Source organism: Aquarana catesbeiana, linkage group LG05 (genome assembly GCF_042186555.1).
Source record: "Aquarana catesbeiana isolate 2022-GZ linkage group LG05, ASM4218655v1, whole genome shotgun sequence".
NCBI lineage: Eukaryota > Metazoa > Chordata > Amphibia > Anura > Ranidae > Aquarana > Aquarana catesbeiana.
The window spans coordinates 644,288,753-644,311,265 of NC_133328.1; the positions used below are offsets into that span (position 1 = coordinate 644,288,753).

General features: G+C 47.0%; 1 protein-coding gene across 1 annotated transcript in view; it reads left to right on the plus strand.

Moving 5' to 3' along the window:
* The window catches only part of LOC141145633 (tubulin delta chain-like), a 45,566-nt gene that overhangs the window by 1,809 nt on the left and 21,244 nt on the right, over window positions 1-22,513 (plus strand). The window contains exons 3-5 of the mRNA XM_073632471.1: window positions 5,081-5,155; window positions 15,650-15,767; window positions 16,879-16,974. Of these exons, the coding sequence (XP_073488572.1) occupies window positions 15,673-15,767; window positions 16,879-16,974 (191 nt within the window). The 5' untranslated portion in view covers window positions 5,081-5,155; window positions 15,650-15,672. The remainder of the gene's footprint in view (window positions 1-5,080; window positions 5,156-15,649; window positions 15,768-16,878; window positions 16,975-22,513) is intronic.

The following is a 22,513-nucleotide window of genomic DNA, read 5'->3' on the forward strand; positions in this document are numbered from 1 at the left end:
ACAATCTATACATTCCCAGGGCCATTCATATACATAGTTACATAGTAGGTGAGGTTGAAAAAAAGACACAAGTCCATCAAGTCCAACCTATGTGTGTGATTATGTGTCAGTATTACATTACATATCCCTGTATGTTGCGGTCATTCAGGTGATTATCTAATAGTTTCTTGAAGCTATCAATGCTCCCCACTGAGACCACCGCCTGTGGAAGGGAATTCCACATCCTTGCCGCTCTTACAGTAAAGAACCCTCTACGTAGTTTAAGGTTAAACCTCTTTTCTTCTAATTGTAATGAGTGGCCACGAGTCTTATTAAACTCTCTTCTGCGAAAAAGTTTTATCCCTATTGTGGGGTCACCAGTACAGTATTTATACAATGAAATCATATCCCCTCTCAAGCGTCTCTTCTCCAGAGAGAATAAGTTCAGCGCTCACAACCTTTCCTCATAACTAAGATCCTCCAGACCCTTTATTAGCTTTGTTGCCCTTCTTTGTACTCGCTCCATTTCCAGTACATCCTTCCTGAGGACTGGTGCCCAGAACTGGACCGCATACTCCAGGTGCGGCCGGACCAGAGTCTTGTAGAGCGGGAGAATTATCGTTTTATCTCTGGAGTTGATCCCCCTTTTAATGCCAATATTCTGTTTGCTTTGTTAGCAACAGCTTGGCATTGCATGTCATTGCTGAGCCTATCATCTACTAGGACCCCCAGGTCCTTTTCCATCCTAGATTCCCCCAGAGGTTCTCCCCCCAGTCTATAGATTGCATTCAGATTTTTCCACCCAAATACATTATTTTACATTTTTCTACATTGAACCTCATTTGCCATGTAGTCGCCCACCCCATTAATTTGTTCAGGTCTTTTTGCAAGATTTCCACATCCTGCGGAGAAGTTATTGCCCTGCTTAGCTTAGTATCGTCTGCAAATACAGAGATTGAACTGTTTATCCCATCCTCCAGATCGTTTATGAACAAATTAAATAGGATTGGTCCCAGCACAGAACCCTGGGGGACCCCACTACCCACCCCTGACCATTCCGAGTACTCCCCATTTATCACCACCCTCTGAACTCGCCCTTGTAGCCAGTTTTCAATCCATGTACTCACCCTATGGTCCATGCCAACGCACCTTATTTTGTACAGTAAACATTTATGGGGAACTGTGTCAAATGCTTTTGCAAAATCCAGATACACCACGTCTACGGGCCTTCCTTTATCTAGATGGCAACTCACCTCCTCATAGAAGGTTAATAGATTGGTTTGGCAAGAACGATTCTTCATGAATCCATGCTGATTACTGCTAATGATATCGTTCCTATTACTAAAATCTTGTATATAGTCCCTTATCATCCCCTCCAAGAGTTTACATACTATTGATGTTAGGCTAACTGGTCTGTAATTCCCAGGGATGTATTTTGGGCCCTTTTTAAATATTGGTGCTACATTGGCTTTTCTCCAATCAGCTGGTACCATTCCAGTCAATAGACTGTCTGTAAAAATTAGGAACAACGGTCTGGCAATCACCTGACTGAGTTCCCCAAGTACCCTCGGATGCAAGCCATCTGGTCCCGGTGATTTATTAATGTTAAGTTTCTCAAGTCTAATTTTAATTCCGTCCTCTGTTAACCATGTAGGTGCTTCCTGTGTTGTGTCATGAGGATAAACACTGCAGTTTTGGTTACCGAAGCCCCCCGATTCACTTGTGAATACTGAGGAGAAGAATAAATTCAATACCTTCGCCATCTCCCCATCCTTTGTAAGCAGATGTCCTTCCTCATTCTTTATGGGGCCAATATGGTCTGTCCTCCCTTTTTTACTGTTTACATACTTAAAGAATTTCTTAGGATTTTTTTTGCTCTCCTCCGCTATGTGTCTTTCATGTTCTATCTTAGCCATCCTAATTGCACCCTTACATTTCTTGTTGCATTCTTTATAAAGTCTGAATGCTGAGGATGATCCCTCAACCTTGTATTTTTTGAAGGCCTTCTCCTTTGCTTTTATATGCATTTTTACATTGGAGTTAGGCCATGCAGGACTTTTGTTCTCTCTTGTAAATTTATTACCCAATGGGATACATTGACTAATGCCCTTATTTAATATGCTCTTAAAGCAAACCCATCTCTCCTCCGTGTTCTTTGTTCCTAATATTTTATCCAAATTTATGCCTTCTTCCAAGGTTTGTAGTTTAGGGAAGTTGGCTCTTTTGATATTCAGTGTCTTTGTATTTCCTTTATGTTTCCTATTTGTGTGATTTATACTGAAACCAATTGACCTGTGATCGCTGTTTCCTAAATTGCCCCGTATATCCACATCCGTGATCAGGTCTGTATTGTTGGTAATCAGTAGATCCAGTATACAATCTATACATCCATGGAACCATTCCTATACAATCTATACATCCCTGGGAACATTATTGTACAATATATACATCCCTGGGACCATTCTTTACATCCCTGGGACCATTCCTATACAATCTATACATCCCTGGGACCATTCCTATACAATCTATACATCCCTGGGACCATTTCTATACAATCTATACATCCCTGGGACCATTTCTATACAATCTATACATCCCTGGGACCATTCCTATACAATCTATACATCCCTGGGACCATTCCTATACAATCTATACATCCCTGGGACCATTCCTATACAATCTATACATCCCTGGGACCATTCCTATACAATCAATACATCCCTGGAACCATTCCTATACAGAGGCATGAAAAGATTTTGGAAACCAAACATAGTTACATAGTAGATAAGGCTGAAAAAAGACAAGTCCATCCAGATCAACCTGTATAGGTGTATTAGTGTCTATAATGCTTTCCCATATCCTTGTATGTTGTGTCCTTTAAGATGTACATCTAAAAGTCCTTTAAAGATATCCATACTCCCCACATCCACCACTTGTGGAAGAGATCTCCACGTCCTTATTGCCCTAACAGTGAAGAGCCCCCCTACTACGCAGTTTAAGCTTAAACCGCTTCTCCTCCAATCTCATTGTGTGGCCCCCGTGTCCTCTTACACTCCCTATGACTGAATAGTTTATTTCTCATGCTGGGATCCCCATTTGTCGATCGCTATCATATCTCCTCTCAAGCGTCTTTTCTCCAGTGAGAATACATTTTAGTGTTTGCAGCCGTTCCTTGTCATTGAGGTCCTCCAATCCCCTTATAAGTTTCGTTACAATTATCAAAAATTAGAATTTATTGCAAAGTTAATACAATGAAGCAAGTACAATTCATAAAACCATTGATCCTTCACCAATCACCATCCATAGACAACGTTGTCTGGGGACAAACGAACAAGACCTCTGGACACTTCACATGCACTGCAAAGAGCAAAAGACAAAAATTACGAAGATACCGCCAAAGCCACACAGTCCTGATATGGATATAGAATTCCTATACAACCTATACATCCATGGGACCATTCATATACAATCTACAGTATCTCACAAAAGTAAGTACACCCCTCACATTTGTGTAAATCTTTTCTTCTATCTTTTCATGTGACAACACTGAAGAAATGACACTTGTCTACAATGTAAAGTAGTGAGTGTACAGCTTGTATAACAGTGTAAATTTGCTGTCCCCTCAAAATAACTCAACACACAGCCATTAATGTCTAAACCGCTGGCAACAAAAGTGAGTACACCCCTAAGTGAAAATCTCCAAATTGGCCCAATTAGCCATTTTCCCTCCCCGGTGTCATGTGACTCGTTAGTGTTACAAGGTCTCAGGTGTGAATGGGGAGCGGGTGTGTTAAATTTGGTGTTATCGCTCTCACTCTCTCATACTGGTCACTGGAAGTTCAACATGGCACCTCATGGCAAAGAACTCTCTGAGGATCTGAAAAAAAGAATTGTTGCTCTACATAAAGATGGCCTAGGCTATAAGAAGATTGCCAAGACCCTGAAACTGATCTGCAGCACGGTGGACAAGACCATACAGCGGTATAACAGGACAGGTTCCACGCAGAACAGGCCTCGCCATGGTCCACCAAAGAAGTTGAGTGCACGTGCTCAGCGTCATATCCAGAGGTTGTCTTTGGGAAATAGACGTATGAGTGATGCCAGCATTGCTGCAGAGGTTGTAGGGGTGGGGGGTCAGCCTGTCAGTGCTCAGACCATACGCCGCACACTGCATCAAATGGGTCTGCATGGCTGTCGTCCTAGAAGGAAGCCTCTTCTAAAGATGATGTACAAGAAAGTCCACAAACAGTTTGCTGAAGACAAGCAGACTAAGGACATGGATTACTGGAACCATGTCCTGTGGTCTGATGAGACCAAGATAAACTTATTTGGTTCAGATGGTGACAAGCGTGTGTGGGGGCAACCAGGTGAGGAGGACAAAGACAAGTGTGTCTTGTCTACAGTCAAGCATGGTGGTGGGAGTGTCATGGTCTGGGGCTGCATGAGTGCTGCCAGGAGTGGGGGGCTACAGATCATTGAGGGAACCATGAATGCCAACATGTACTGTGATATACTGAAGCAGAGCATGATCCCCTCCCTTCAGAGACTGGACCGCAGGGCAGTATTACAACATGATAACCACCCCAAACACACCTCCAATATGACCACTGCTTTGCTAAAGAAGCTGAGGGTAAAGGTGATGGACTGGCCAAGCATGTCTCCAGACCTAAACCCTATTGATCATCTGTGGGGCATCCTCAAACGGAAGGTGGAGGTGTGCAAGGTCTCTAACATCTACCAGCTCTGTGATGTCATCATGGAGGAGGGGAAGAGGACTCCAGTGACAACCTGTGAAGCTCTGGTGACTTCCATGCCCAAGAGGGTTAAGGCAGTGATGGAAAATAATGGCGGCCACACAAAATATTGACCATTTGGGCCCAATTTGGACATTTTCACTTAGGGGTGTACTGACTTTTGTTGCCAGCGGTTTAGACATTAATGGCTGTGTGTTGTCATTTCTTCAGTGTTGTCACATGAAAAGATAGATGAAAGTATTTACAAAAATGTGAGGGGTGTACTTACTTTTGTGAGATACTGTGTGTATTTATATGGAAAGGAGTGCAGATTGTTCTGAAGCATCATATATTTTTATTATTTGTAGAAATCGCACCCTTAATGATGAACACTCAGTGTGATACATCGTATACCGGATCCTGAACCCACCGCCCAATTCCAGGTGAGAGCCATTCCTATCTATACATACCTGCGTACACAGCATGGTGCAGATGGCACACTGGAAGGGGAGGGGGGGGGGGCAATTCACAAATGATTATCACTTCATTATTAAATCTTAAATTTGAGTTAAATTTTGCAAATTCGTTGGTATTTGACTATTGTTCCAGAAGAGCATTTGTGAAGTTGGGCACTGATGTTGGACGAGAAGGCCTGACTCACAGTCTCCGCTCTAGTTCATCCCAAAGGTGTTCTATCGGGTTGAGGTCAGGACTCTGTGCAGGCCAGTCAAGTTCCTCCACCCCAAACTCACTCATCCATGTCTTTATGGACCTTGCTTTGTGCACTGGTGCGCAGTCATGTTGGAACAGGAAGGGGCCGTCCCCAAACTGTTCCCACAAAGTTGGGAGCATGAAATTGTCCAAAATGTCTTGGTATGCTGACGCCTTAAGAGTTCCCTTCACTGGAACTAAGGGGCCAAGGCCAACCCCTGAAAAACACCCCCACACCATAATCCCCCCCCTCCCCCCACACCATAATCCCCCCTCCACCAAATGATTTGGACCAGTGTACAAAGCAAGGTCCATAAAGACATGGATGAGCAAGTTTGGGGTGGATGAACTTGACTGGCCTGCACAGAGTCCTGTCCTCAACCCAATAGAACACCTTTGGGATGAATTAAAGCAAAGACTGTGAGCCAGGCCTTCTCGTCCAACATCAATACTTGACCTCACAAATGCTCTTCTGGAAGAATGGTCAAACATTCCCATAGACACACTCCTAAACCTTGTGGACGGCCTTCCCAGAAGAGTTGAAGCTGTTATAGCTGCAAAGGGCGGAGCCAACTCAATATTGAACCCTCCGGACTAATGCCCCGTACACACGGTCGGATTTTCCGACGGAAAATGTCCGATCGGAGCGTGTTGTTGGAAATTCCGACCGTGTGTGGGCTCCATCGGACATTTTCCATCGGATTTTCCGACAACTTTGTGCGACCGTGTGTATGCAAGACAAGTTTGAGCCAACATCCGTCAGAAAAAATCCATGGATTTTGTTGTCGGAATGTCCGATCAATGTCCGACCGTGTGTACGCCCTATTAGACGGGGACGCCATTAAAGTTCATGTGAAGGCAGGTGTCCCAATACTTTTGGTAATATAGAGTATATGTCATGGCGCAGGCAATGTTTTAAGAATTAACAAAGTAACAATGAGGGGAACTCTGCACTGAGCAGGGAAGTTAAAAGTATACAATGTATCAGTGTGATGAGTATACAATGTATCGGTGTGATGAGTATACAATGTATCAGTGTGATGAGAATACAATGTATCAGTGTGATGAGTATACAATGTATCTATGTGATGAGTATACAATGTATCTATGTGATGAGTATACAATGTATCAGTGTGATGAGTATACAATGTATCAGTGTGATGAGAATACAATGTATCAGTGTGATGAGTATACAATGTATCCATGTGATGAGTATACAATGTATCTATGTGATGAGTATACAATGTATCAGTGTGATGAGTATACAATGTATCAGTGTGATGAGAATACAATGTATCAGTGTGATGAGTATACAATGTATCAGTGTGATGAGTATACAATGTATCAGTGTGATGAGTATACAATGTATCTATGTGATGAGTATACAATGTATCAGTGTGATGAGTATACAATGTATCAGTGTGATGAGAATGCAATGTATCAGTGTGATGAGTATACAATGTATCAATGTGATGAGTATACAATGTATCTATGTGATGAGTATACAATGTATCTATGTGATGAGTATACAATGTATCTATGTGATGAGTATACAATGTATCTATGTGATGAGTATACAATGTATCAGTGTGATGAGAATGCAATGTATCAGTGTGATGAGAATACAATGTATCAGTGTGATGAGAATACAATGTATCTATGTGATGAGAATACAATGTATCAGTGTGATGAGAATACAATGTATCAGTGTGATGAGAATACAATGTATCAGTGTGATGAGAATACAATGTATCTATGTGATGAGAATACAATGTATCAGTGTGATGAGTATACAATGTATCAGTGTGATGAGAATACAATGTATCTATGTGATGAAAATACAATGTATCTATGTGATGAGAATACAATGTATCTATGTGATGAGAATACAATGTATCTATGTGATGAGAATACAATGTATCGGTGTGATGAGTATACAATGTATCAGTGTAGAAATGTTCTGTCCTAACCACATTCATTATATTTTGGTGTCTCCCTCTGGTGCAGTGTTAGGCCTCATGCACACGAGACGCTGTTAAACGCGCATGCAGAGGCAGTTGGACACTTTTTTCAGCTGCCCCTGAACCCATTCAATGTTCTCCTATGTGTCCATGTACACAGTCTCGTTTTTTAGCGTTTTTAGGCAGTTGCGTTTAACCTCGTTTTTCCAGAAGCAAAAAAACGGGTTCAGACGCAAACGTTTTCCACGTTTCAGACGCCAAACGCGGCTAAACGCCAGTGCCGTGTTTGCGTTTATAAGTGTTTTTAACCACCTGACGTCAGCGCTATGGCCGAATGACGGCCATAGCGCGGACCTGAATTCCCGGGAGGCTGTCATATGACGGCCTCCCCTGTGCACGCTCCCTGTGCGCGCTGTGATCACCGAGTCACTGAGACTCAGCTGATCACCGATCCGAGTAAGGGGCCGGTCCTGGCCCCTTACCATGTGATCAGCTGTCAGCCAATGACAGCTGATCACATGATGTAAACAAAAGATCGGTAATCGTTTTGTTTTTTTTTTACTCATGTTGACAGCGCAAGTAGAAAAAAAAAGCCGATCACCGGCTGGGATGGAAGAGGCACATCTGCCTCATTAGTACCACCTACTAGTGCCAATTAAAACAGCCCACAGTGCCACCTAACAATGCCAACAAGTGCCACCTAACAGTGCCCACAGTGCCACCTAACAGTGCCCACAGTGCCACCTATCAATGCCCACAGTGCCACCTAACAGTGCCACCTATCAATGCCAAGAAGTGCCACCTAACAGTGCCCACAGTGCCACCTAACAGTGCCCACAGTGCCACCTAACAATGCCAACAAGTGCCACCTAACAGTGCCCACAGTGCCACCTAACAGTGCCCACAGTGCCACCTATCAATGCCCACAGTGCCACCTAACAGTGCCCACAGTGCCACCTAACAATGCCCACAGTGCCACCTAACAGTGCCCACAGTGCCACCTATCAATGCCCACAGTGCCACCTATCAATGCCCACAGTGCCACCTAACAGTGCCACCTATCAATGCCCACAGTGTCACCTAACAGTGCCCACAGTGCCACCTAACAGTGCCCACAGTGCCACCTAACAGTGCCCACAGTGCCACCTATCAATGCCCACCTGTAGTGCCAATCAGTGCCACCTGGCAGTGCTGCCCATCACTGCCACTCATCAGTGCCCATCACTGCCGCCTCATCAGTGTACATCAATGAAGGAGAAAAATGACCCCTTTTAATTTTTTTATAACAAAATATAAAAAAATAAAAAAAATTTTGTTTTAAAAATTCAGTTTTTTACATTTTTTTAACAAAAAATAAAAACCGCAGAGGTGATCAAATACCACCAAAAGAAAGCTCTATTTGTGGTGAAAAAATGATAAAAATGTCATTTGGGTACAGTGTTGTATGACCGCGTAATTGTCATTCATAGTGCGTCAGCGCTGAAAGCTGAAAATTGGTCTGGATAGGAGAGGGGTTTAAGTGCCCGGTAAGCAAGTGGTTAAAGGAACATTTTACAACCCGATTTTGGGGCCCCATATCTCGGGGGCCACTTGGTGCTAGGAACCCCACTATAACATATCCAAATTTGGGGTTCCTAGCACCAAGTGGCCCCCGAGATACGGGCCCCCAAAGTCAGGTCGGAAAATGTCATTCTCTGCTGCAGAAGTGCTTGACATTTTGTGACCCAAATTTGGGGCCCCCGTATCTCGGGGCTACTTGGTGCTAGGAGCCCCAAATTTGGTGGGCTAACACAGTTGTACTAACACTATAACATATCCAAATTTGGGGTTCCTAGTACCAAGTGGCCCCGAGATATGGAGCCCCCAAATGCGGGACGCAAAATGTCATTCTCTTCCCTGCAGACGCTTCTAGACGCAAGCGCGGGCAAACGCGGCAAAACGGGCGTTTTCTAAACGCCGGTTTTAGCTTTTAAAAACGTGTTCAGCAGAGTTTGCACCGGCGTCTTGTGTGCATGAGGCCTTAGCCTGTGAAATAGAAAAATTACAGTAAAACAACTGAAAAATAACCTTGGACTTAAATCGGTAATAAAACCCAAATCTAAAAAATGTCACATATCGCAGATGTGGGGGCTGCATTCGTTTTTTTTTTTTTTTTTCGTGTTTTTTTTTTTGGGGGGGGGGGGGGGCAGATCACAGCATAGATACGCAGTCCGGATGCTTTTTTGCATGGAAATTTTTGATGCGCTCCAGTGCATTTTTTTTATTTTTTTTTTTTAAATCTTATAGCGGATGTAAACTTTTTTTTTTTTTTTTTTTTTTTTTTGATATTATAATGTAGAGTATAAGATTTCCTACCATTTGAGTCCAGTCTTGCCTACAAACAGTTAATCCATCTCTGAGCAATCCTCTTTTATTGTTCAGTGAGATAAATCTTGACAAACTGAGAAAAACTTTGTCAGCTCCTCCCCCTTGCTGTGAGTGACAGGTGTTTTACATATCTCCTGCACTAGCCTAAGACATGCATTATTTTTTAATTCTTCAGCAGCTCTGCAAGGATTGGCTGTTCCACACCTCACCATGATTGGACATGCTGAAGTCATGTGGTTACTTTCCTGTCTTTTCACTGGATGTTAGAGATCATAGCAGAAGTTCAGTGTTAGAAATACACAGGAGAAAATGCATATTGACAAGGGGAGTGTAGAGGTGGGCGGGGAGTGTCGAGGTGGGCGGGGAGTGTCGAGGTGGGCGGGGAGTGTCGAGGTGGGCGTGGAGTGTCGAGGTGGGCGTGGAGTGTCGAGGTGGGCGTGGAGTGTCGAGGTGGGCGTGGAGTGTCGAGGTGGGCGGGGAGTGTCGAGGTGGGCGGGGAGTCTACTGACATCACGACTCCGCCCACCGAGCTCCAGACCACGCCCACAGAATCTGCAGTTTTTCGGCTCTCATAACAGACAGAGGGGAGACATGTGACAGGTAAAGATCCATGCAGGAGGCGTGTCTATCCTTATAGAGAACCCCTATGGCAGGAGCTTAGAAAGGATGACATTGGGTTTACATCCACTTTAATTAAGGACATGTGTGTTCCGGGGTGTTTTTGATGCTTTTTAACACGTTCCAGTTCAGTGCAGGTAAAATGCAGCAGGTTCTACTTTTTTTTTTTCCCTGGAACTGGAAGCACTGGTGTGCACTGTGCCATTGGAAACCATATAATCTACTTTCTATGAATTTTTGATGCAGAAAAAAAAAAACGCACTGGACCGCATGTGGTGTGAACTGTCCCTTCTGTTATCACCTGGTGATCTGGCCAATGACACACCTGTATTAGAGGAGCGCCACCACTCTGGATGAAAGAGCACAGGGGGCACCTTTTGGACAGCAGCATTGTCAGTCTGGTGGGGGGAGGGTTTAGATGGATTAGCAGATTTAGATACGCTAACAAATTGAAGTTAAACTCCAACTCGCACTTTATAATCAGTTCCAGCAAACTGTTGTGTTTTTTTTTTGTTTTTATTTTACTTTTGGGACAAAGGTTTTACATAAAAGCTGATCATTGTAAGCACCCCGACCAGTGGTAAATGGTTCGTCTCATCTCTGTAACTGATACATTCTGCTGGAGAGCTTGAGCTTTTGAAAAACAGCAGGCTTGGGGCCGGTTCATACTGGTCGCATTGCACAAGTGGCGCCCCTATTAACAATCAATAGAACTGTTCTAATCGGTGCGGCTCAAAGTCGCTCCGACTTAGAAAAAAAAGCTTCCTGCACTACTTTGGGAAACCTTCATTACGACTGGCATTGACTTCTGTTAAGGAAGTCCGTATGAAAGCCGCGATGAAGTCGCGTAGGGGACGTCGGTTTCGAAGTCGGGTGTGAACCGGAACTTACTGGCTGGATCATAAGATGGAAATAGAGGAAAGAAAACGTAAAAAAAAGAAAAAAAAAAAAAAAAGAAAACAAATGCAGCCGTCACATCTAAGAATTGGTGAGCTGCAAATATAATCGATATGCGCTTTTCGGTTTAATACCGCTTGAAGAACCCCTTTCACACTGAGGGGCGGTTTTCAGGCGTTTTATCGCTAGAAATGGCGCCTGAAAACCAACTCCCATTAATTTCAGAGTGACTTTTCACACTGGGGGGGGGGGGGGCGGGGCGCTTGTGGGAGACGTTAGGAAAAGTCCTGCAAGCAGCATCTTTGGGGCGGTTTGGAAGGAGCGCTGAATAGCGCCCCATAGGTTGGACTTGTGTCTTTTTTTTCAACCTCACCTACCATGTAACTATATTTAGCGCTCCAAAAACGCCCCCCTGCCCATTGGAACGAATGGGCAGCGCTTCTAAAGCACCTGAAAAGCCACTCGGAAGCGCCGCAACACAGACGCTTTTAATCCCTTTTTCTTTGGGGTTAAAAGTGCCCCGCTAGCGGCCAAAAGCGCTGCTTAAACAGCGCTAAAACGAGCAGCGCTTTAACGCTAATGCGGCTGCGGCCCCCGTGTGAAAGGGGGTCTAAGCGCTAAATATCGCAAAACATAAATATTAACTGCACTTGTTAACCACGTGACCCTTCACGACCAGGTCATTTTTTGCGATACGACACTGCGCGTTACTTTAACTGACAATTGCGCGGTCCTGCGGCGCTGTACCCAAATAAAATTGATCGTCCCTTTTTTTTTTTTTTTTTCCCCACAAATAGAGCTTTCTTTTGTTGGTATTTGATCACCTCTGTGTTTTTTTATTTTTTGCTTTATAAACAAAAAGAGAGCGATTCATGTTGAAAAGAAAAACAGTATTTTTTACTTTTCTTCCATAAAACATTTCCAAAAAAAAAAAAAAAGTAAAAAATCAAATGTCTTCATTAATTTAGGCCAATATGTATTCTGCTACATATTTTTGGTAAAAAAAAAAAATCCCAATAAGCGTCTATTGATATGTGCAAAAGTTATAGCGTCTACAAGCTATGATGTGTGTGTATATATGTATATGTGTGTGTGTGTATGTATATATATATATATATATGTGTGTGTGTGTGTGTATGTATATATGTATATGTGTGTGTGTGTGTGTATGTATATATATATATATAAAATAATATTTCTGGAATTTTTATTTATGATTTTTTTTTCTTTACTAGTAATGGCGGTGATCAGCGACTTATAGCATGACTGCGACATTGCGGTGGACAATTGGACACTAACTGACAATTTTGACACTTTTTTTTTTTTTTGGGAACCAGTGACACTAATACAGTGATCAGTGCTAAAATTATGCACTGTCACTGTATTAATGACACTGGCAGGGAAGGGGGTTAACATCTAGGGGTGATCGAAGGGTTAAATGTGTGCCTAGCCGGTGTTGCTGTGTGCTGTTTTTGCTAAGCGTTGTGCTTCTGCAGGAAGAAAGGAACAGAACATTGCTGCTGTCAGAGGAGAGCCCTGTGTTCGTTTACCTGCACAGGGCTCTCTCTCCGGTAATGTCCAGAGCCGATTGTCGGGTGGCGGCAACCAATCAGCCTCTGGCACCCACTGATTGGTTCGTGCTGCAGCCAATTACAGCACAGCTGGGGTTGCATGGGCGCGCTCCCTAGCCCGGCGCGTGGATCACCATAGGTACACATGATTCTGAGCAGGAGAGCCGCCTTGGCACCGTATATATACTGTATATGGTCAGCCCTGTCATGGTGGTTCCATTATGGGGGGGGGGCTTACCTTCACTTCCTGTCCAATAACCAAGCAGGAAGTGGGAGGAAATTCCCTGGTTGTCACCAGATCTATTGCCCTCATTGGAAGATTTCTTATCTCTGCAGGCATGCCAAGGTGCCATTAGTGGCGGCCCGTCCATAGAGGGTGCACGGGCGCCACCTCCCCTATGCGTGCATCCGGCCCCCTAATCTACATATCAGAGGCCCCGAACCATGGATTCCAATGCAGGGGGGGGGGGGTTTATTTATTTATTTATTTATTTTAAGCACCTGATTAGAGCCAGAGTCTTTAATAGGCTTCAAAAAAAGGGTGGTCTCGGAGCGCATAGCGTTGCTCTCTCCAATCCCACCCTGTTGTGTGAGTAAATTTTCGCTATTTTCACACTAAAGTTCCTCCCCCGCCAATCAGGAGGCAGGTCGTGAAACCTGTTTCCCGAATTGGCCAAAGCGCCAGGATGCCTAGCGCTTTGGCGGAAGAGGAGACGCACGGCGGAAGGAAGCTGGAGGAACGGACACCGGAGCCGCCGATGCCCACACAAGCGGGTAAGTGCCGGACCGCCCGCGTGCGGGGGGGGGGGGTTGTGCCGTCCAGTGGGGAGCCTTGTCTCAGTGCTACACCACCAGGAGGGGGGGGGGTGTTGTTTGTTTGACCCCCCCAACGGAGAATCCACCAGCCACCACTGAGTGGCATTAATTGTCAGCGGTACCCCCCGATGCGCCTCACCAAATTGCGTGAGAGAAATCGCACTACAACGTACGTGATGACAAAGTACCTCGCGTTTTGCTGCGGCGTGACTTAAAAAAAAAAAAAAAGAAAAAGGGTCGTGCATTTCTCTGGTGATCAAACGATCGGCTGCTGTACCTGTAATATGCAAAATTAAAAATGCAGCAACGCAGGTTTCTGCCGCTCCGCTCAAATGTGAACCCGGCTTAAGACTTTGTCATCCAGTGATAGACGTTAACAGAAATTCATCAGATTGGGGGCGGGATCTCATCATTTATGGCTTTGTCTGTGGTGTCCGGTGGTGGGATCCGCCCACCACAACTCCCAGTAATGCCCAACTCCTGCGGTCATTATAATTACCGGATGATGGGCTCCCTCCTAAGGGCGGGGTCACATTTTAATGATCCTGGTCGGTGGCGGCAACTCTCCAGCAACAGGAGATCACAGGGAGATCACATGGAGATCACAAGGAGATCACAGGGAGATCACAGGGAGATCACATGGAGATCACAAGGAGATCACATGGAGATCACAAGGAGATCACATGGAGATCACAAGGAGATCACATGGAGATCACAAGGAGATCACAAGGAGATCACATGGAGATCACAAGGAGAGCACATGGAGATCACATGGAGATCACAAGGAGATCACATGGAGATCACAAGGAGATCACAAGGAGATCACATGGAGATCACATGGAGATCACATGGAAATCACAAGGAGAGCACATGGAGATCACAAGGAGATCACAAGGAGATCACATGGAGATCACATGGAAATCACAAGGAGATCACATGGAGATCACATGGAGATCACATGGAGATCACAAGGAGATCACAAGGAGATCACATGGAGATCACAAGGAGATCACATGGAGATCACAAGGAGATCACAGGGAGATCACAGGGAGATCACAAGGATATCACATGGAGATCACAAGGAGATCACATGGAGATCACAGGGAGATCACAAGGATATCACATGGAGATCACAAGGAGATCACATGGAGATCACAAGGAGATCACATGGAGATCACAGGGAGATCACAAGGAGATCACAGGGAGATCACAAGGAGATCACATGGAGATCACAGGGAGATCACAAGGATATCACATGGAGATCACAAGGAGATCACATGGAGATCACAAGGAGATCACATGGAGATCACAGGGAGATCACAAGGATATCACATGGAGATCACAAGGAGATCACATGGAGATCACAAGGAGATCACATGGAGATCACAAGGAGATCACAGGGAGATCACAAGGAGATCACATGGAGATCACAGGGAGATCACAAGGAGATCACAGGGAGATCACAGGGAGATCACAAGGAGATCACAGGGAGATCACATGGAGATCACAGGGAGATCACATGGAGATCAGATGGAGATCACATGGAGATCACATGGAGATCACAAGGAGATCACATGGAGATCACATGGAGATCACTCACCTGGACCTCTGGTGTCACCCAGCAAGTGAATGAGCGATGCCATACGATGCCATAGGAGCGGGTGAGAGGTCTCATTTACCATCCTGTCCTCTTCACCAATGACGCCTGATATGGCCCCCAGGTTGCCGGGGGGGGTCAGCTGGGAGAGAGTGAACTTTTTTTGTGGGAGGGGCAGAGACACAAACTACAGTAAGAGAGAAGCTTGCTAGGGATTGGCTCAGCGGCGCTCACCCAAACGTATGGTGGTTGCTTATTAGAGAAAACGTGTGATTGGTTGTTTCTCAAACTTAAGATTATCATAACGATTTGTGTGCAAAAATCAGAAAAAAAATTACTGGAGGGTGATGGCGTGTGCCAACCTGAAAAATCTTCATCTGTCCCCTCTAATCTCTGCAGGTTCTTCATTCATTCGGTGGAAAATGGCTTCGATCTGGCTTCAGGTTGGGCAGTGCGGCAACCAGATCGGCCAGGAGTGGTGGCAGATTCTCACCAACAGCGTCGCCGAAACCGAGCGGTAAGAAAAGATAATGGACCTAATCTGATCACTTTTATGGGGGTGCGGGAGAGGGGCCACCCCCCCTCCGCCGGGCTCCGGTCATCTCCGCCACTTACCGGAGCCATCGGTAGCGGTGGAGACAATGGGGTCCTCTCCCCTGTGAGGCCTGGAGCTGGGTGAGGCTCCATACCATTGGATGACGGAAGCGACGTCACTTCCGTCCAATGGTCTTAAAGGGGAATTTTTTTTTTTTTTTTCTTTTTATTCCATTTAAGTGTAAATGTGAGATTTGAGGTCTTTTTGACCCCCCAGATCTCATATTAAAGAGGTCCTGTCATGCTTTTTTTTCTATTACATTACTTGTATTAGGAATAAAAGTGATGCAAACATTTTTTTGACACGGACCGTGTAAAAATAAATAAATAAAAAATTAATTAAAAAAATGGTAAAATAATAAAAAAAAAAAGAGGGCCCCGTCCCGCCGAATTCACGCACAGAAGAGAACGCATACGTAAGTCGCGCCCGCACAGATGTGAGGTATCGCGGCGATCGTTAGAGCGAGAGCAATAATTCTAGCCCTAGACCTCCTCTGTAACTCAAAACTGGTGACCTGTAGAAATTTTTAAACGTCGCCTATGGAGATTTTGAAGCGTGACATGTTGGGTATCAATTTACTCGGCGTAACGTTATCTTTCACAATATAGACAAAAATTGGGCTAACTTTACTGTTGTCTTATTTTTTTATTTTAAAAAAGTGTATTTTTTTCCCCCCCAAAAAATGCGCTTGTTAGAACGCTGCGCAAATACGGTGTGACATAAGGTATTGCAACGACCGCCATTTTATTCTCTAGGGTGTCTGAAAAAAAAAATCTATAATGTTTGGGGGTTCTAAGTAATTTTCTAGCAAAAAAAAAAAATGGTTTTAACTTGTAAACATCAAGTCTGAAAGATAGGCCCGGTCCTTAAGTGGTTAAATACGCCGGGGGGGGGTAACTCTGGAGATCGGTGTTCCCAATACAGACTGCTGAGGTTTGAGGGCCCCGCACATCATATAGCAAAGGGCCACATGTTGGGCACCAGGGATGCATTGCATGATTAGAGAAATGACGCTTGCCTTCCTTTTCCCCAGATATCCGTATTTCTCGCGGGACGGGTCCATTAATGCGATCTGCGTTGACAGCGAAACCAAAGTCATTCGGAGGTTGCGGCAGCAGGTGAAGAAAGGGTGAGCGACTGCAGCCGTCCCAGGGCTGCAAATATATTCTGAGTCAAAGGAGCTAGCAATTTATTTAGGACAAGCTTGTGAACATTGGTTGATGCAGAAATATTTGCACCATTGCACAATTATCTTCTATGGTGTAGAATGTAACCTTTTTTATAATACAGATCCTCGGGGGTGGGGCAGAAGATCGGATGATTTGTAATTCTTTATTGACAGCAAATTAAAATGATCAAATCGGCCCAAAAGGAATATTTTTTTTATCTATAGGGGGAGTGTGGTGGGTGGAGTCAGCCCCGCCTTTTATATGTCATGGAGACTCCACCTGGGAATTTTGGGTGCCCCCACCCACCTTTTATGTGTTCTACCTCCTCCTCCTGTTTCATTCTTCATAATATGGGAACCCCTCATAATGGGCACAGCGGGTGTACAGACCCGGGAACTCAGCACAGGGATGGTGGGAACCCCTCATAATGGGCACAGCAAGTGTACAGACCCGAGAACTCAGCACAGGGATGGTGGGAATCCCTCATAATGGGCACAGCGGGTGTACAGACCAGGGAACTCAGCACAGGGATGGTGAGAACCCCTCATAATGGGCACAGCGGGTGTACAGACCCGGGAACTCTGCACAGGGATGGTGGGAAACCCTCATAATGGGCACAGCAGGTATACAGACCCAGGAACTCTGCACAGGGATGGTGGGAAACCCTCATAATGGGCACAGCGGGTGTACAGACCTGGGAACTCAGCACAGGGATGGTGGGAACCCCTCATAATGGGCACAGCAGGTGTACAGACCCGGGAACTCAGCACAGGGATGGTGGGAACCCCTCATAATGGGCACAGCAGGTGTACAGACCCGGGAACTCAGCACAGGGATGGTGGGAACCCCTCATAATGGGCACAGCAGGTGTACAGACCCGGGAACTCAGCACAGGGATGGTGGGAACCCCTCATAATGGGCACAGCGGGTGTACAGACCCAGGAACTCAGCACAGGGATGGTGGGAACCCCTCATAATGGGCACAGCGGGTGTACAGACCCAGGAACTCAGCACAGGGATGGTGGGAACCCCTCATAATGGGCACAGCGGGTGTACAGACCCAGGAACTCAGCACAGGGATGGTGGGAACCCCTCATAATGGGCACAGCGGGTGTACAGACCCAGGAACTCAGCACAGGGATGGTGGGAACCCCTCATAATGGGCACAGCAGGTGTACAGACCCGGGAACTCAGCACAGGGATGGTGAGAACCCCTCATAATGGGCACAGCGGGTGTACAGACCCGGGAACTTGGCACAGGGATGGTGGGAACCCCTCATAATGGGCACAGCGGGTGTACAGACCCAGGAACTCAGCACAGGGATGGTGGGAAACCCTCATAATGGGCACAGCGGGTGTACAGACCCGGGAACTCAGCACAGGGATGGTGGGAACCCCTCATAATGGGCACAGCAGGTGTTGTCGGATTTTCCAATCGTGTGTACACAAGTCTGTCAGACAAAAGTCTAAAGTACAAACACGCATGCTCAGAGGCAAGGAAAGAGCCGGAAGCGGTCGGTCTTGTAAACTGGCGTTCGTAATGGAGAATTAACATTCGTGACGCGGCAAATTATGAAATCTGGAAATGCAGCACACAATTCTCTTCTTCTTTAATGGGATAATAATGAAGCTGCTTTGCTGGTGATACTGATGGAGTTATTGCAAACAAATTTTAAAAGGATTTTTTTTTCTAGTGATATCAAGAATAATATTATTATATATCTGCCAATAGAACTTAACAAAAAGTGCATTCTATGCATCCAAAAATATAGAAAATATACCAAATCAAATCATTATTGTTCAACCAAAAAAATAAAATAAAAGCCTCATGCATGTGTCCTGCTTCTTAATATAGGGGGGTCACCAATGTCAAGAATTGGTGAAAGCAGGGGTCCGTCATCCGGAGATAATTCCGAAAATCATCCGGATTATTCTCCTGGAGCTCCCGCAGCAAAGGCATATGACATCATTGGTCACCATTAATAAAGCAACCATTTTTTGGTCCAAGAAATCCTCCTCCTCCTGTTCCTGGACTGGACTTGGGTCAAAGCAATAACTCCAAGGCCAATAATAAATAACACGTTATCTCCTCCGATTGCACATGTCTGGTTGACAAACGGCCGTTCAGAAACAAAATGAAAAGCACGAAATGAAAAGCGCGAAGCAACACTCACCAAACTTCTACTAATACAAAATTAGCAGAAGAAGCCCAAAGGGTGGCGCTAAAGAGCAGAAAAACCACATAGTACGTCACTACGTTTGTGTTTGTTGGCCGACAATTCCTTGCTGTATGTATGCAAGACAAAATCCAGGCACACGCCTTTGGACAAAAGTCTGAGGTTTTGTCTGCGCAAAATCCGATCGTGTGTACGAGGCTTAGGTTTATTCTATAAACTTTTGTAAATAAGTAATTTTTCTCCTTCACTGATGTGCGCTGATGAGGCGGCACTGATGGGTGTTGATAAGGCGGCACCAGTGACGGAACTACCAGGGTCGCAGCAATCGCGCTTGTGAATGAGCCCTGGAGTTCCACCACTGTGTGGGGGGGCCCCGCATGTTCTGCCACTGTGGCTGCCCACCCGCCACTTCTAGTGTAGAGGCATTGGGTCGGGAGATACACTGAGCACTCACTGTCACTGCCCGCCTATCCCCTCCTCCGATTTGCTGCAGAGTCCAGTCAGATGCCATCTCCGGGGGAGGGGTAAACTGAAGGAGAAAGTCAGCTGACCAGCTGACAGCCAGTAGAGTGAAGGCAGAGGAGCTCTCTGCTCTGTGTGGAGACCCCACATCAGGAGAAGCATCAATGGAGGCACACAGGCAGAGACACACTGAGCAAAGAGGAGGGGGAAGAGACTGACGCTGAGAGCAGGTGAGTGCCAATGTTCCCAACTGATCCCATCCTTCCACCACCACTGCTTCTGACAGTGGTGATGGGGGGATAGGGATGACATTGGGGGCAGTGGTGGGGATAGGGATGAAATCAGTGGTAGTTGACTAATGTCATCCCTATCCCTACGACTGCCACTGATGTCATCCCTATCCCCATGACTGCCCCCGATGTCATCCCTATCCCCACCACTGCTAATGATGTCACCCCTATCCCCACCACTACACGCGATGTCATCCCTATTCCCACCACCGCTAATGATGTCATCCCTATCCCCATGACTGCCCCCGATGTCACCCCTATCCCCACGACTGCCCCCGATGTCACCCCTATCCCCATGACTGCCCCCGATGTCACCCCTATCCCCACCACTACCCGCGATGTCATCCCTATCCCCACCACCGCTACTGATGTCACCCCTATTCCCACCACCGCTAATGATGTCATCCCTATCCCCACCACCGCTACTGATGTCACCCCTATCCCTACGACTGCCCCCCATGTCACCCCTATCCCCACCACTACCCGCGATGTCATCCCTATCCCCACCACCGCTACTGATGTCACCCCTATCCCCACCACTGCCCCCGATGTCACCCCTATCCCCACCACCTCTACTGATGTCACCCCTATCCCCACCACTGCCCCCGATGTCATCCCTATCCCCACCACCGCTACTGATGTCACCCCTATCTCCACCACTGCCCCCGATGTCATCCCTATCCCCACCACCTCTACTGATGTCACCCCTATCCCCACCACTGCCCCCGATGTCACCCCTATCCCCACCACCTCTACTGATGTCACCCCTATCCCCACCACTGCCCCCGATGTCATCCCTATCCCCACCACCGCTACTGATGTCACCCCTATCTCCACCACTGCCCCCGATGTCATCCCTATCCCCACCACCTCTACTGATGTCACCCCTATCCCCACCACTGCCCCCGATGTCACCCCTATCCCCACCACCTCTACTGATGTCACCCCTATCCCCACCACTGTCCCCGATGTCACCCCTATCCCCACCACTGTCCCCGATGTCACCCCTATCCCCACCACCGCTACTGACGTCACGCCTATCTCCACCACTGCCCCCGATGTCATCCCTATCCCCACCACCGCTACTGATGTCACCCCTATCCCCACCACTGTCCCCGATGTCACCCCTATCCCCACCACCTCTACTGATGTCACCCCTATCCCCACCACTGTCCCCGATGTCACCCCTATCCCCACCACCTCTACTGATGTCACCCCTATCTCCACCACTGTCCCCGATGTCATCCCTATCCCCACCACCTCTACTGATGTCACCCCTATCCCCACCACTGTCCCCGATGTCACCCCTATCCCCACCACCGCTACTGACGTCACGCCTATCTCCACCACTGTCCCCGATGTCATCCCTATCTCCACCACCTCTACTGATGTCACCCCTATCCCCACCACTGCCCCCGATGTCATCCCTATCCCCACCACCGCTACTGATGTCACCCCTATCCCCACCACCTCTACTGATGTCACCCCTATCTCCACCACTGTCCCCGATGTCATCCCTATCTCCACCACTGCCCCCGATGTCATCCCTATCCCCACCACCTCTACTGATGTCACCCCTATCCCCACCACTGCCCCCGATGTCATCCCTATCCCCACCACCGCTACTGATGTCACCCCTATTCCCACCACCGCTAATGATGTCATCCCTATCCCCACCACCGCTACTGATGTCACCCCTATCCCTACGACTGCCCCCCATGTCACCCCTATCCCCACCACTACCCGCGATGTCATCCCTATCCCCACCACTGCTACTGATGTCACCCCTATCTCCACCACTGTCCCCGATGTCATCCCTATCCCCACCACCGCTACTGATGTCACCCCTATCTCCACCACTGTCCCCGATGTCATCCCTATCCCCACCACCTCTACTGATGTCACCCCTATCCCCACCACTGCCCCCGATGTCACCCCTATCCCCACCACCTCTACTGATGTCACCCCTATCCCCACCACTGCCCCCGATGTCATCCCTATCCCCACCACCGCTACTGATGTCACCCCTATCTCCACCACTGCCCCCGATGTCATCCCTATCCCCACCACCTCTACTGATGTCACCCCTATCCCCACCACTGCCCCCGATGTCACCCCTATCCCCACCACCTCTACTGATGTCACCCCTATCCCCACCACTGCCCCCGATGTCATCCCTATCCCCACCACCGCTACTGATGTCACCCCTATCTCCACCACTGTCCCCAATGTCATCCCTATCCCCACCACCGCTACTGATGTCACCCCTATCCCTACGACTGCCCCCGATGTCATCCCTATCCCCACCACCGCTACTGATGTCACCCCTATCCCCACCACTGCCCCCGATGTCATCCCTATCCCCACCACCTCTACTGATGTCATCCCTATCCCCACCACCTCTACTGATGTCACCCCTATCCCCACCACCTCTACTGATGTCATCCCTATTCCCACCACTGCCCCCAATGTCATCCCTATCCCCACCACTGCCATTGATCCCGGGGGGCCGTCATGGTTTCTTGCATAGGGGCCCTGAAGGTTCTAGTTATGCCTCTGGGTGACACTGA